The sequence below is a fragment of the Xyrauchen texanus genome, chromosome 24 (genome assembly GCF_025860055.1).
Source record: "Xyrauchen texanus isolate HMW12.3.18 chromosome 24, RBS_HiC_50CHRs, whole genome shotgun sequence".
Lineage (NCBI taxonomy): Eukaryota > Metazoa > Chordata > Actinopteri > Cypriniformes > Catostomidae > Xyrauchen > Xyrauchen texanus.
The window spans coordinates 15980275-15993944 of NC_068299.1; the positions used below are offsets into that span (position 1 = coordinate 15980275).

The following is a 13670-nucleotide window of genomic DNA, read 5'->3' on the forward strand; positions in this document are numbered from 1 at the left end:
TAAATCCTTTTCTTTCAATCCCTGTAATATACTGAAACGCAGTACAGTACGGCAGTACATCAGGGAGTTTGATTTCAAGCAGATACTGACCCTTACAATGAGCAGATTTAATCTGATTTGAAAGCGGCAGTCTCAGTAAAGCAGGGTGCTTGTGTGGGACCAGCCAGTGAGTTTACCCACTCATGCCATCTGTTAAGAGGCTGCTCCAAAGTTCAGCTTGGATTCACAAGCCCCAGGAGTTCTACCAGTCTGCTTACTTCTCCTGTCCGCTTGATCGTGGCGCGTGTGGGTGATGTTTGTATGTGTTCATGTGTGCATGTCTCGACCCACCTCTGCTCCACATACCGTACCGATTGTCCCTGCATTCACACAGGCAGGTGGGAGACTGGCTGTCTTCAGAACAGGGTAAGCCCATCGACATAGCGTAGGCTACTGTAGAGTAGGCTACAAGGAGCTTTCATATTACCTACAGCAACAAATAATATAGGAAAAATGTATTTATTTGATTTCTCAGGTTGTTCAAATGAATGAACTTTTAATCACTCTAGTTTTTGGCCTTTAATTGCATAAAGTGAAAGCAAAGTCTTTCTGTCTCTCTCTCTCTGTGTTTCATTTTCTGATGTATAGCGCCACCACCATGCTCAGACTGACTATGGAAATCTGTGACTATGCATTACAGTAAGGCCCAAAGTTTCATCTCAAGTTCAGCTCCTGCCCACTTTTATATATTCTAGCTAGCTAATCACCTCTATTCACTCTTTTTTACTCACATCTTTTACTTAAGAAGTTTGATATACATAGTAGATTTACAAGCATTTTTCTGACATTATTTCACATCTGGCTAAATTTGTAATGCACAAGATGTACAGTGGTGGACGATGTTTTAATTTTTATGTTTTGGAACACTTTCGAAATAAGTGACACAAAATATATTACAGATTACGTCTTTGCCAAAATGTCTTTGTGTGTGTGTGTGTGTTAGCTGGCGATTGTTATTTAGACTTTTTAAGTACATCTAGATGCTGTACACTCCATTAACAATGAAGTCACTTAGGCTACTTTGGAGAACAACTTTGTTGGCTACAGATAGAATTTGAATTATGAGTCTGTCCTTGATAAATGTATGTATCTAAATTAATACATCAGAATTAATCTAAAACTGTGCCGTCCACTTTATCTGTTGTGCGTTCAAGGTAGGACGTCCTATTTATTTCGTCGTTTTTATTTATTTATTTATTTAATTATTTATTATGTAGAAAACCCTTAGAATTAGTTCATTCGGCTCATGATTTAACTCTCATATCTTTTATTCCTTAGGCTATGTCCTTGGTAGTGGGGTTAATAGACAACCAAAAAAAAGCTTGTTGAAGGAATAATTTAGTTTGACCCACAAAATCATTAAATAGTCTAGCCTTACATATACATAGGCTACTTTATTATTGCAGTACTTTTGTGATGTATGATTGCATTTCTGACCTTTATGTGAAATGAGGGTTTTTTCCCCACTATATTGCCGTGAAGACAAAGGTCGCAACTTGACTCATGTAATATACAGTTCAAAATGTTAAATGGGGCATCAAGATACGGCATCCATGAATGGTGTGTTTTTTTTTTTTTTGTGTGTGTGTGTGTGTCATAAAGTTGTAGAGAATGCTATAATGCTAACAGCAGGCTCAGATATTATATATATATATATATCAAATATATAAAAAAATTAATATATCAGATATAAAAATAGATATTGCTGCAGTTTAATTTTGCTTGATGCTTTTCTTGCGCATATGGAAAATAAAAAAAAAATAAGTGGTAACTTCTAAATTAATGTAACTGGTTTCATCCAAGTCAAAATAAAATGTAATGTGGCCGACACCACCTGTCTTCATTAGATTACACCAACAAAAATACATTTTAAAGGTCAGATCAAGCTAACTTTTTATAGTGTACATTCACAACACACTGACGATTTCAACTTTTTGTATAATGTTTTTCTTTTCCATTTTTTTGGTTTAAATTTTAAGAGTTTGATAATCCATGTAGAATACAGAAAATAGAGATGTTATGCCACTTTGTTCATTGGTCTGTTTATTTGGTCATTAAAGTGTGAGCCACTGCACTGAAGTGGTGAGAGTATGACTGTAGGAGACGGGATGGCGGGGAAAGTTTGGAGAGAAACCTGGCTGGGCCCGCCAATCAGTCGCAAAGTTCACATTAAAAAGTGCTGACAGCAGTGGGAGAGAGAGTTCCCACTTTCATCTAGCGCGAGACCTCCAGCTAACCTTCACGTCACACTTTTCCTCTCAAGACCTTCTTTCTTTATTAAATTGTGTTGCATCCCACGATGGAATTCAAGGCACCGCCTGCTTTGTCACTTATCGCAAAACTTTGACTCATTGCATTTAAAAAAAAAAAAAAAAAAAAGAAGAAAATTACATGAAGGCCTTGAAACCAGGGCCCTCCTTTTGTCTTTATTCTTTTTTCATAGCTTTCCCCCACACACACACCTGCCCGCTCGCTCGCCCGCTTAAATTAGTTTGTTGATTAAAAGTTAAAATCTCTTCTATATGTATATATATATATATATATATACATACACCCTGTAGAAAAACAAACCATAGTCACAACAATTTATTATGCATTTCAAATAGTTTCTAGCATTTTTTTCTTCCCTTATTTCAAAATAAACAAAAGGAGAGACACATAATTGTACACCACGAGACTATTGCATACCAAGACAACTTGACCAGGCAAACTATTTCTACCATGTACAAGACCAGGGAAAACCAGACATTTAAGGACATAAAACTTACTTAAAACTGTAATAAATAATAGTTACACAGACACACACTTATATAGTATAATACAATTATTTGTCTCTCCTTTGGATTATTGTGACTTAAGGGTAGAAAAAATCCTAGAAACTATTTGAAATGCACTACAATAAGTTGTTGTGACAATGTTTTGTTTTTCTACAGGGTTGCTTTTTGAATTGCAATATTGATGAACTTGGCTTTTGCTTTTGGTTAATTTTCAACGTCCCAATTTTCAAAGTTGACCAATTTACACATTATTTTTCCTTATAGTTTGTTTAGTTTTTTAGTTTTTTCTTTTTAAATTGAATTAACTGCAGAAGATATCACTTAAAATTATTTATTGAAAAGGACTATCTCTTATATAAAGTAGTACTTTGATTCTTTCATTTTAACAACTCTTTCTTTTAATCTGGCAATTAGATTAATCAAGATATGAAAATGCCTAGATCTTTCTTTATCTGTGATTTATAAAAAATGTTAGTCATTCTAATTTTGTCTTTTAAAAATGCTTTCAGCATATTCTTACATGCAAAATGACTGGTGGTCTTGGCTTTGTTCCCTTAATGGCCTATACATTTTTCCTTTAAAAAACAAAAACAAAACAAAATAATGTACATATGCCACAGCATTCTAATTCTATACACCAAAAAACGTGTTGAACCAGAACACAGTCTTTTGCTGCCCCTAAAGGGTGTATAGTGGACTATAATCACATCTAATTCTTAGCATTCACATATTTGCACTGCACGTTTTTGAATTTCTATTTATGTCCGGCTTTAGCATTAATGAAACCCAACCAAACTCAATATATCTTTTTCAAGTTCCCTCAAGCCTAAACTGATACATGTATGATTTTAAGAGATGGTGTTGTTAAGAGAAAAGTGCTTTGTTGTACACTTTCAGGTCAGTTATTAACAGAAGTCTACAAAGTACAGTTTTTCAGTAGGCCTACTCAAGCATCAATAGAGGCTTTGCTAATATATTATGTGTTCATTTACTTGTTTTACCCTTTAATGTTTTTGTTCTTTTTTGTTTATTCATACGTGCATAGTGACAAAACTTCAAGTAGATATTTAAATTCCATTAAGTATTTTGGCCTATGAGCTAAAAAAGGGAAATGGCTGGTATGATAGCAAATACTACCATCTGGTGGTGTATATATGCTACAGCAACAAAAATGAATGTGCATAAAGTACTTTTCAGAAATAAATGTATTTGCATTTCTAAATCCGTTTTTAAAATGTTAAATATATATATGTATTATTGTAGTTGTTTTTTCTATAATAGTTTGAACTACATCTAATTGAACAATTAGGGCTAATGTTTTCCAAGTAAATTGTTGTCTACTTAAAGGGAGATCTAGAAATGAAAATTCTGGCATCATTTGCTCACCCTCATGTTGTTCCAAACCTATATGGCTTTCTGTCTTTTGAAAAACACAAAATGAGGTATTAAAATGTTAGCCTCAGTCACCATTCACTTTCTTTGCATCTTTTTTCCACACAATAAAAGTAAATAGTGTCTGAGGCACCATTTACCTAATATCTGCATTCCACATAAGAATGAACAACAACAAAAAAGTAAAAGGGGTTTGGAACTAGATTAGGATGAGTAAATAATGACAGAATTTTCATTTATCAGTGAGCTATCCCTTAAAATATTCTCCAGATCTTTACAAATATATTCAATTTTGCTAAGGTGATTTAAATGACACACGTTTTAGCTTATATTATAGCTCAACATTATTAAAAAAAATCAGTGAAAATGTTAACTAATCTAGAACAGTTCAGCTATATTCTTGGCTTTAGTGTAATTTCCTCTGCCAGAATTGCACTGCACAGTAACCTTGCTCCACCTTCAATGAGATGGTCACTTTAGTCTTGTTACCCGTAAAATATGTTTCCCTATCTTCTCTCCCTGAGCCCCACTACAACTTGTCAAGTGGACACAAAGGAAGGAAGTAGGATATTAAGTTGCCGAGCTTTGGTTGTGTGGTATGTTTATTTGTGATGTCAGAGACTGAGAGATTACACTGTTTATATGTAGGGTGGCTGGAATCTGGTCAGGTGTCTCCTCAGGGCTCGAGAGCTAGAGATGCACTGTTGACACTGGCATTAAGAATGAAAGTCCTGACTGGAGACTATTCACTTTGAGTAAGTGGCTGCCATCAATCATTCTGGGAAAAGTGGACTCATACACTCAAAGTCCAGGGCTGATTGTGAGGGGAGATATTAGATCCTGTTTTTGAAAGAGAGCTAGTTTGCAACATTTCAATATTTTTTTTCATAACATACCATATGAAAATCAATATATCATTTTGTTTTGCCCTATGAGTAGCTTTAGCTGAGTAGCATAGAAAATAAATATATGCTGCATTTGAAAAATAATTGTATATAGTTTTTTCAAAAACTTTTACCCCACTTAGAATTTAGCTGTTTATTAATTCAATCATAAAATCCAAACAGATAATTAAACAAATAAATAATATTGTTATAGCATTTATAATTGCTTCACATAATCTGGGGCCAAATGTGAGCTGTTTATGCATGACTTTGTTTTTGTAAAATGTTGCCATTCTTCCTCCTCGATCATCACAAACAACTGCTTTTGCCAGGCCTACTGTCACTGGATTTTGATTTATTACCATGGAAATATCTATTGCTGAGTACACAGAAAGTTGATCCTGCAGACCGGAAACCCATTTGAAAAATTTGGCAATATATGTGAATTCTGACTTATTGTCTGTTGGAGTAAAAACACAGATAGCAGCTTTACAGTCATCATATGGCATCATTCTTCTAGTTCTCTATATAACCTGAGGCACTGTAAACAGTGGAAGTGCTCAGCTATTCTTCCTCAGTCCTGAACTTCTACATGTTTTGACTCCAATGTCTCACTGATGGGAATTGATGGTGGGTTTTGCTTACGTTAGTTATTGAGATGGTGTCATATTGAATATAAATGTATATATATATTTTTTTTGTTGTCAGCAAAGTGCACATAGGTCTTCAAGGTCAAATAGGCTGTCTTTTTTGTTTTTAATTTTTTTGTATTATTATTATTACTTTTGGGGGGTTTACTTATTGCTGTTTTCTCATTACAAATAGTAAATAATTTAAAGGAATGTTCTAGGTTCAATACAATTTAAGCTCAGTTGACCGCATTTATGGCATAATTTTGATTACCACAAAAATTTTATTTGACTCATCCTTCCTTTTCTTTAAAAAAAAGCAAAAATGGAGGTTACAGTGAGGCACTTACAATGGAAGTGAATGAGGCCAATTTTTGGAGGGTTTGAAGGGAGAAGTGTGTTGCTTATTATTTTATAAAAGCACTTACATTAATTCATTCTGTTTAAATACATGCATTATTTGAGCTGTAAATTTGTTCCAATCGTCATTTTACAGTAATTTTAGGGTTTGTTGACATTACATCGTCATGGCAACGAAGTTGTAAAATTGGCTATAACTTTACACAGAACTTTATCACACTAAAATTATGTTTACATGCATATTGTTAACGTCCTGTGGCTATATTTTTGAAAAAGTGATTATTTTAAGATTAAAAAATTGGCACCCATTCACTTCCATTGTAAGTGCCTCACTGTAAACTTTTAAAGGAAACGTAGGAGCAAGTGCTAATCAATATTATGCCACAAATGCTGTCGATTGAGCTTAACTTGTATTGAACCTGGAACATTCCTTTAACCCTTCCTTTGACCTAAAAACAGCACCTTGGGTCAAATGTGACCCACATTGAAAATAATTAAAAGTCGTATATTTATGATAACAGTAAAACAGGGCCAAATGCCACATGTTTTACATCTTAAAGCTACAGTATAATTTTAGAACAGGCATATTTCAAATGAATCTGCATTGTGATTGGAGCAGTCAATGTGAAAGAAAGAAAGAATAGAAAGAAAGAAAGAAAGAAATAGTTGATGGCATTTCTGTGTGTTTAAGGAAATTTCTTCTTCTAACTGTGTCATTTCATTGTATTTGCTCTAATTAAAGCACTCAAAAGTTTAATTTGAGCTGGATTTCAAAACCTGTGACATTTGGAAATGGACTTGGTGGAGTGTGCTTTCTTACATGTCAGGAAACTTTACTACTTGCACACTGACATTCCCTGTGACTGTTGAAAAGGGGAACTAAGCTTTAATATTCCCATTATCAATCCCTTAGGAGGACTGCTAATCGCCAACATGTCAGTGAACACACCAATTAGGATTTGATTTTACTTTGATCGGGTCAGCTACTCAAGAGCTGTCACTGCCTTACTGACAGAGTTTCAACAACAGTAACGTGTTATTGTCAGTGATATGAAAAAAAAGAAAAAGAAGTCCCAAGAGTGTTTTTAAAACAAAAATGTATCAGTTGCACAATACATGGACGTTCTACTTATTTGGTATATTTCAAATAATAAGCCTGTATTGTCTTATATAGACAAAAGAGAGTAGCCATATTTTTATTCTTCAGTGTTTTAATAAAATAATTATAAAATAAATAAAATAATTGAATAAAAATAAGCGATTCTTCAAATGTGTGCGATCTCTGTTGAAATTTCTGCCATAGTTTGGTTTGCATGTATTATAGCTGACTACAATGAGAATGGCCTCTTGTGTCAGCTAAATGGCATTACACTCTCTGCACGCTTTCATTGAATTCCTATAGAGGCAAAGAGCTTAGTGTTTTACTCCAGATATTTCTGCCAATTGTACATAATCAAGCATTTGTTTTAGTGGATTAAAAGGTTCAATCTTTCTGGGACTGGCGTGGGATTCCCTCTCACCTCACACATAGAGGAAAAATGTCAAGATATCTGTTACAAACAACATGAATATTGCAGGAGTAGAACAAATAATACAGAAATTACTAACTATAGTTCAGGTCATTTGAGAAGGTTCTCCCAAGAGAGTGACTGATGGGTCTGCATTTACAAGGAGGTTTTGGATAGTGTGTCAGTGACGAATAAACTCTCCATTATTTATTTGTGCAAAGTGTTGACCTCACAGTGTGGCACCAAACTTTAGAGGTCCAATGGAACCTTTTGAGAAAGGGAAAAGTGATGCTCTTGTGTTAAACCTGTGTACGACTGTCCCTGTTCTTCTTTATTTGTGGATTAAATTTCACATTTCTTTTTTACTTGTGTCTTATTCTCATTAGGACTTTAATAGCATGTTTTAAAGGGGTGAATTTATGATCAAGCAAATTAACCTTACAAAAGCTAGATCCAAAAATCCAACTTTTGAGATAAATCCTTAAATGGACTTAAATCAAACTTTGGAGATAAAGTTAGTAGACACAAGGAAACATGAATCAGACATAACAGTCTTGAAAAGTATTGCTTGAAAAGTGTGTTTGTGCTGTTTCTCCCCCCCCCAAAAAATGCCACTTGGTTTGATATTTCTGCATATAATGCAAAGGCTTTTATACATTTTCATATACAGCTTAGGTGTCCAAATACTTTGTGGCTGCTATATACAGTACATACATATGCATAGGGTATTAAAACAAATAAATCACTTGAACCATTATTATTTAAAAAAAAAAAAAAAAAAAAATCTGTGATCTTAAGCATTGCGTATGCTAAGATATGCAAAGCCATAGTATTTTAAGACACAATTTATTCTGGCAGATGCACTCTCCAAGAACCCCTGACAGTCCAGTATTAGAGGGGAATATGGTTTGGGAAAAATAAAAAAAGAAGCAATGGTAACAGTATTGTAGTTCTAATTTTTTTTTTATCTTACTGATAAAAAAAAATAAAAAATAGAAATAAAGATTTGCAGAATTACCAGGCATCTCCAAGTTTCCAGTGCATTTACGAGCTGCAGATTTTGCAGCACAATGGCAGAAGAAAGGTCGTGTAAATGATAGGGGCTTTATATTATCAGAGAACTGTGTAAAACTCTTCCTCATTCAGCTAGACGCAGATGTCCACCCGATCGCATTACAGTGGAATCCAAAGGAAAAGGTCCACAGCCAGAGCAGGTAGATGACGGACAGCACACCACTCCTGTGAGGGACTATAATAAACCTGACCTACCATTTTCCTGAAAAGCTGCCAAGCATCTTCTTTACTTCTCCCAGTTTACTAAATTAAAAGAACACAGTCATAGACATAAGTGTCAGTCCAATCAGTGTTCATGAAAAGACTGCTTAATGAAGACAAAACCAATCTCAAGATCTTTGCATGCATTGCAAATAACTGATTGTTTAACAACTGGTTGTACTGATGCTGTTAATGAAGACAATAAAATACAACTTACTGCATGGTGTTTGAAGACAAGGTCAAATATGGAAAATAAGAGCAGCTATATGTCATCTGCTCCATCATTTTGAGTAACGTTTTGAACCAGAAATGACCTGTTTTATGCACTAAAAATTCAAAGGAATGTCTTAAACAACATTTAAATGATATCTCTGACGCTACAAATATTCACACAATGGATATATCATAAGAAAAAAGATATTGGTAAATGAAATGAAACTATTATTATTATTTCCAGATCTATTAAGTACAAATAAAAATAAAAAATACAGTTGACATAAAACAATTACACATCTACTATGATGAGCATGTTTTCAATTTCTAAATTAAAAATAGTTTAGATTTTTTTAAAGTAAAAATATATGGTGTTACCTTCCAGAGACATTACAATAAATAAATAAAAGTCTGAATAAAAAAAGAAGAAATGTTGGAACAGGTAGTCTAGGATAATCTATTTTTATAATTTCTTTAATAAAATAAATTTTTAAGTGTTATCAATTATTTTTATTATTTATAATAATATTTAATAATATTTATAAAATATTATAAATTATTCTAACAACGTTTGTTTAACAAATCAAATTCAATCCAAAAAAAAAAATTCTTTAGTTTTTATGACTTTTACCTGTTATTGTATTTATTATTTTTGTTTCTTTGTGCCAACATCAACACAAAGTAAAATTAATTTGTTTGTAAATTTGTATATTATGTATGTATATATATATATATATATATATATATATATATATATATATATATATTTACTTCTGCATTACAACATAAGTTAAAATCAAATAGAATCTATTTTGAAATACAAAGGCCTCAAACAATCTTCCAATAAATGACATCCATAGTTCACTGCCCTAGGATTGTGGGCTGGTTTGATTTGAGACATGGTTGACCTCTCAAAGCTTGGGCTCTTATCTCTTTGAAATATTCATAAGTGTCTTCCCTGCATATGTCTTTCAGTGGGAGCGTTTGGAGGTGGAACAGGGCTGCTTGGGGAAGCGCTGATGTTTGTTGTGTAGACAGCCAGTTCTTCCAATCAGAGCACACATGACCAAACTGGTCACATTTGGCTTGTACTTGGCGCCTGGCAATCTACAGTCTTCCCCAATGAATCTCCCACCCTTCGCCCAATCTACCTTTATCAGAAGAGTCATTAAAAGAGATGCTGCAAAAAATAAAAAAATAAAAAAAATTATCTCAGAGGAGGACATAAACCATCTGTGTTTGCACTGCCAGCTCATTCTGGAATGGAAATGTGAGCTGATTTGTATCTGTGTATTTTGATTGTTTGCAGTAATAATGAGAAGGACAGGGTCACCGAGACTTATTGAAAGAGACTGACTTCTGCCAAATGTGAAAACATTTTAAGGTAGCAGTGCAAAAAATCTATCTATCTGTGACCTCAAAAGCATTTTTTTTAACTTGTTTGGCAGAAGTATGCTTCTTTGCCCACAGTGTTTCTTTACAACACTCAATGTTTCCTTTGGCATTAAATCACTCATTAAATATCAGAAATGAAAGTGCTCACAGAAAGCTAATATGCCACATAATAAGAGAGGAACAACTCTTTCAAGAAAAGAGCATTGACGGTTATGGCAGAAGACATTGTCTGGCTGTTTTTTCATTATGACAGTGGTACTGAAGCCTGACCTCATTTTATTCGTTTTAAAAGACAACCACAGACCAAGGAAATGCTTGTTAGGTATTTTATGGTCTATGGTCTCAAGCATTCTTTGATCATTACTGTGACTTATTTTCAATCTGTCACCCAATCAAATGACTAGATGCTTATGAATGTTTGAAGTGCACCCTGTCTTCACTCATTATCTGAAAATACAAATGTTTACTTTTTAATATTTAAAAATGCACTTAATTTTTAATTAAGTACAATTTTAACCACAATTACAAATAATATATTATCAAATGTATTAAAGATTGCAATTATATAACCAAACACCATTATCAGACATATTCATTTAGAAGCACTAAATCTGTGAAAAAGAATAATACATCCATATTTATTTCTACATGATTTCTGCAGCTTGAAGACAGTATATAGAGGGTGGAAGGCAGGTATTAGTGTGCTGTGCCCATTAGTAACAGAGTGACAGGACTGGGCACCCCTGTCCACCATTAACAGCGGATTAGTGCTGGACCTCACACCCTTTGATGCACAGATTCTTCACATCCGCTCTGCTTTAAGTTGGCAGTCATGCTTTCATGCACACACTTTTTTTTTTATGAAACCTGATGTATTGAACATTGGAACAGGGTGTTTGTCACAATTATTTTTCCATGAAACTTTTATGTCATTCATAACAAAAGACTTGGCAAGATTTGGTCATTATGTTGTAACAAGCTCTTAAAAGACAGTGTCAAAATTGTAATGAAAAAAATTAAAAGAATAATAACTGGATGCTGATGCTGAAACCAAGCTTTTAAAATAAGTACATTCTGAGAAGGTGACATGTCTGTTTCTAAACTGCTGTACTTTTTTAGTGCACACTGCCCTCTACTGTAACAGAACAAAAACAAAATGCCCAGGACACCAAGCTGACGTAAATACAGCAACAAGATTAAATTGAGATAAGCATCAGGGTAAAAAATAAAAATAAAAGCATCAAAGAGAGCGGAATAAATTAACAGCATTCATCCATTCATCCATCATCTGCATAACATTTTAAATTATTTTTAATTTTTGTTACAAAAATAATCTGTATCTAGATTATTTGATGCATCTAAGCATCCCAGAGAGGCCATGCATTATTCTTCCGTCTAATGTCACATTGCTTAATTAATTTGATATATATACTGCATGATGCCCTTTTATTTTATTTATTTCTATCTATACTATTTGTGTTGAATGTATGTAGATATGACAAATGTTTCATAATTGTTCATGTTCAATAACAAATGCTGATATAAAATAGTCAACGGCCACAGTCTTGAATAATCTCCAGTAAATATTCAACTAATCCTGACACAGTCTATATATTTGCCATATATTATTTCTCTGATTTAGTTATGATATAAAATATCAAATGCTGTGGAAAATTCAAAAGTAAAATAAATAGCTTCATACAAAAATGAAACATTCTGCAGTGTTTTTGGTCAGGTGGTGAAGGGTGTGCCCAAACTAAATCTTGCTCAGAAAGATAAAAAAAAGAAAACACATACAGTATAATTACCACATAATTATGTAAAGAATTACATTCATCACACATTGTATGCTGTGCAACATACTACTGAAGAACAAAAATAACTGACAGAATGTTAATTTGTTAACCTCTTAGTTATTTACTTTTCATTAACACTAATTTTACCATTTGTAATTTTTGAAATCATGAGGAATTAAAAATATATTGTGGGTTTTGCAGGACTTTATTGCTGATGGTCATTATTAGCATAAACACATAAGTCAGAACTCTGTCTCTCTCAAGTCAAACCATGTACTTTTCCCCCACTTTTCGAACGTAAACTTCAACCAGACACTAAAGATAAACATCAGTAGGCTGCCCGAGGCTGCATGACTGAGCAACAACTCAGAAATAGACTCTCAGTGACTTATTTCCATAAACACACATGAAAACGGCCTTTTTCCACTTAAAAATAAATTATATTGTTTTGTGAATTTTCAGATATGTTTTTTGTGAGGCATCAATGAAGCGCTTAACAATTCCAGTCAATGTGATTAAGTGGACTATAAGTGAAATAATCCCTCGTTGTTGCATTTAGATTAGTCCAACTCTAGAGGATAAAAAGGCAGGCCTGTGTGCTTTGCAGACTAGAAGCTTTGGAGAGACAGTATAAAAGGCCTGTTCAACAGCAGTCTGAGCCTTAGTGTGGACAGAACATCCCTTAGAAGGTGTGGCATTTCCTGAGAGAGTGGAACACACACACATATACATCAAGGCTAGTTTCCTGTTGCACTGCCTGCACAATGCTCCCTTATGGAGACATGTCAGTCCCAAAGCAGCGAAGAATGAGTTAAAGAAAATTACTTAGAAACGAAAGTAACTCTGTCATTTGAGTTCACAGTAACACATATATGTATGTTGTTGTTAGAACATTCTAAGGATGTGATTGATTTTTAAATAGCTTTATGGAGAGGAACGTTCTGTGCCAATGAAACAGGGCACAGAGCCTTCTCATGTGGATAAGTACTCTGGTATTAACCAGCAGCAGAAATCCTACAGGTACAACATCTTCAGTGTGTTGAGCATACAGATACTTGTGTAACAAAGGCACAAACTCAAAGAACCAACCTATGTTGCTTGGCAAATTTTTCCCCAAAAATGTAACATTTCTCTGAATGTTCTGGTGTATCATAATAAATCCTTATTTTTTAATATTATATTTAATAAAACCTTTCCAGTTCTGTCTTTTGTCTATCCCTCTCTTTCTATCAGTCTAGGTATGGTGTAAGCCATAACGATACTACTTAACCTATTTTTAAAGAATATCTGATTCGAATGGCAGAGTTCAGGAACTTGTTTGAGGATGATGTGGAATTAGTTCCCCATAAATCTGTATTTTCAAAATAAAAGGTCAGATAATAATGCGAGGTTATGAGTACAG

General features: G+C 33.8%; 1 protein-coding gene across 3 annotated transcripts in view; it reads left to right on the forward strand.

Moving 5' to 3' along the window:
* Nucleotides 1–248: 248 nt before the first annotated feature.
* Nucleotides 249–13670, forward strand: part of LOC127617633 (cadherin-related family member 1) — a 44217-nt gene continuing 30795 nt past the window's right edge. For 2 of the 3 annotated variants that reach the window (XM_052089626.1, XM_052089630.1), the window contains exon 1: nucleotides 249–405. In XM_052089626.1, the coding sequence (XP_051945586.1) occupies nucleotides 309–405 (97 nt within the window). In that variant the 5' untranslated portion in view covers nucleotides 249–308. Of the gene's footprint in view, nucleotides 406–627; nucleotides 679–13670 lie in introns of all 3 variants that reach the window. The other variant, XM_052089629.1, reaches the window with a different exon arrangement.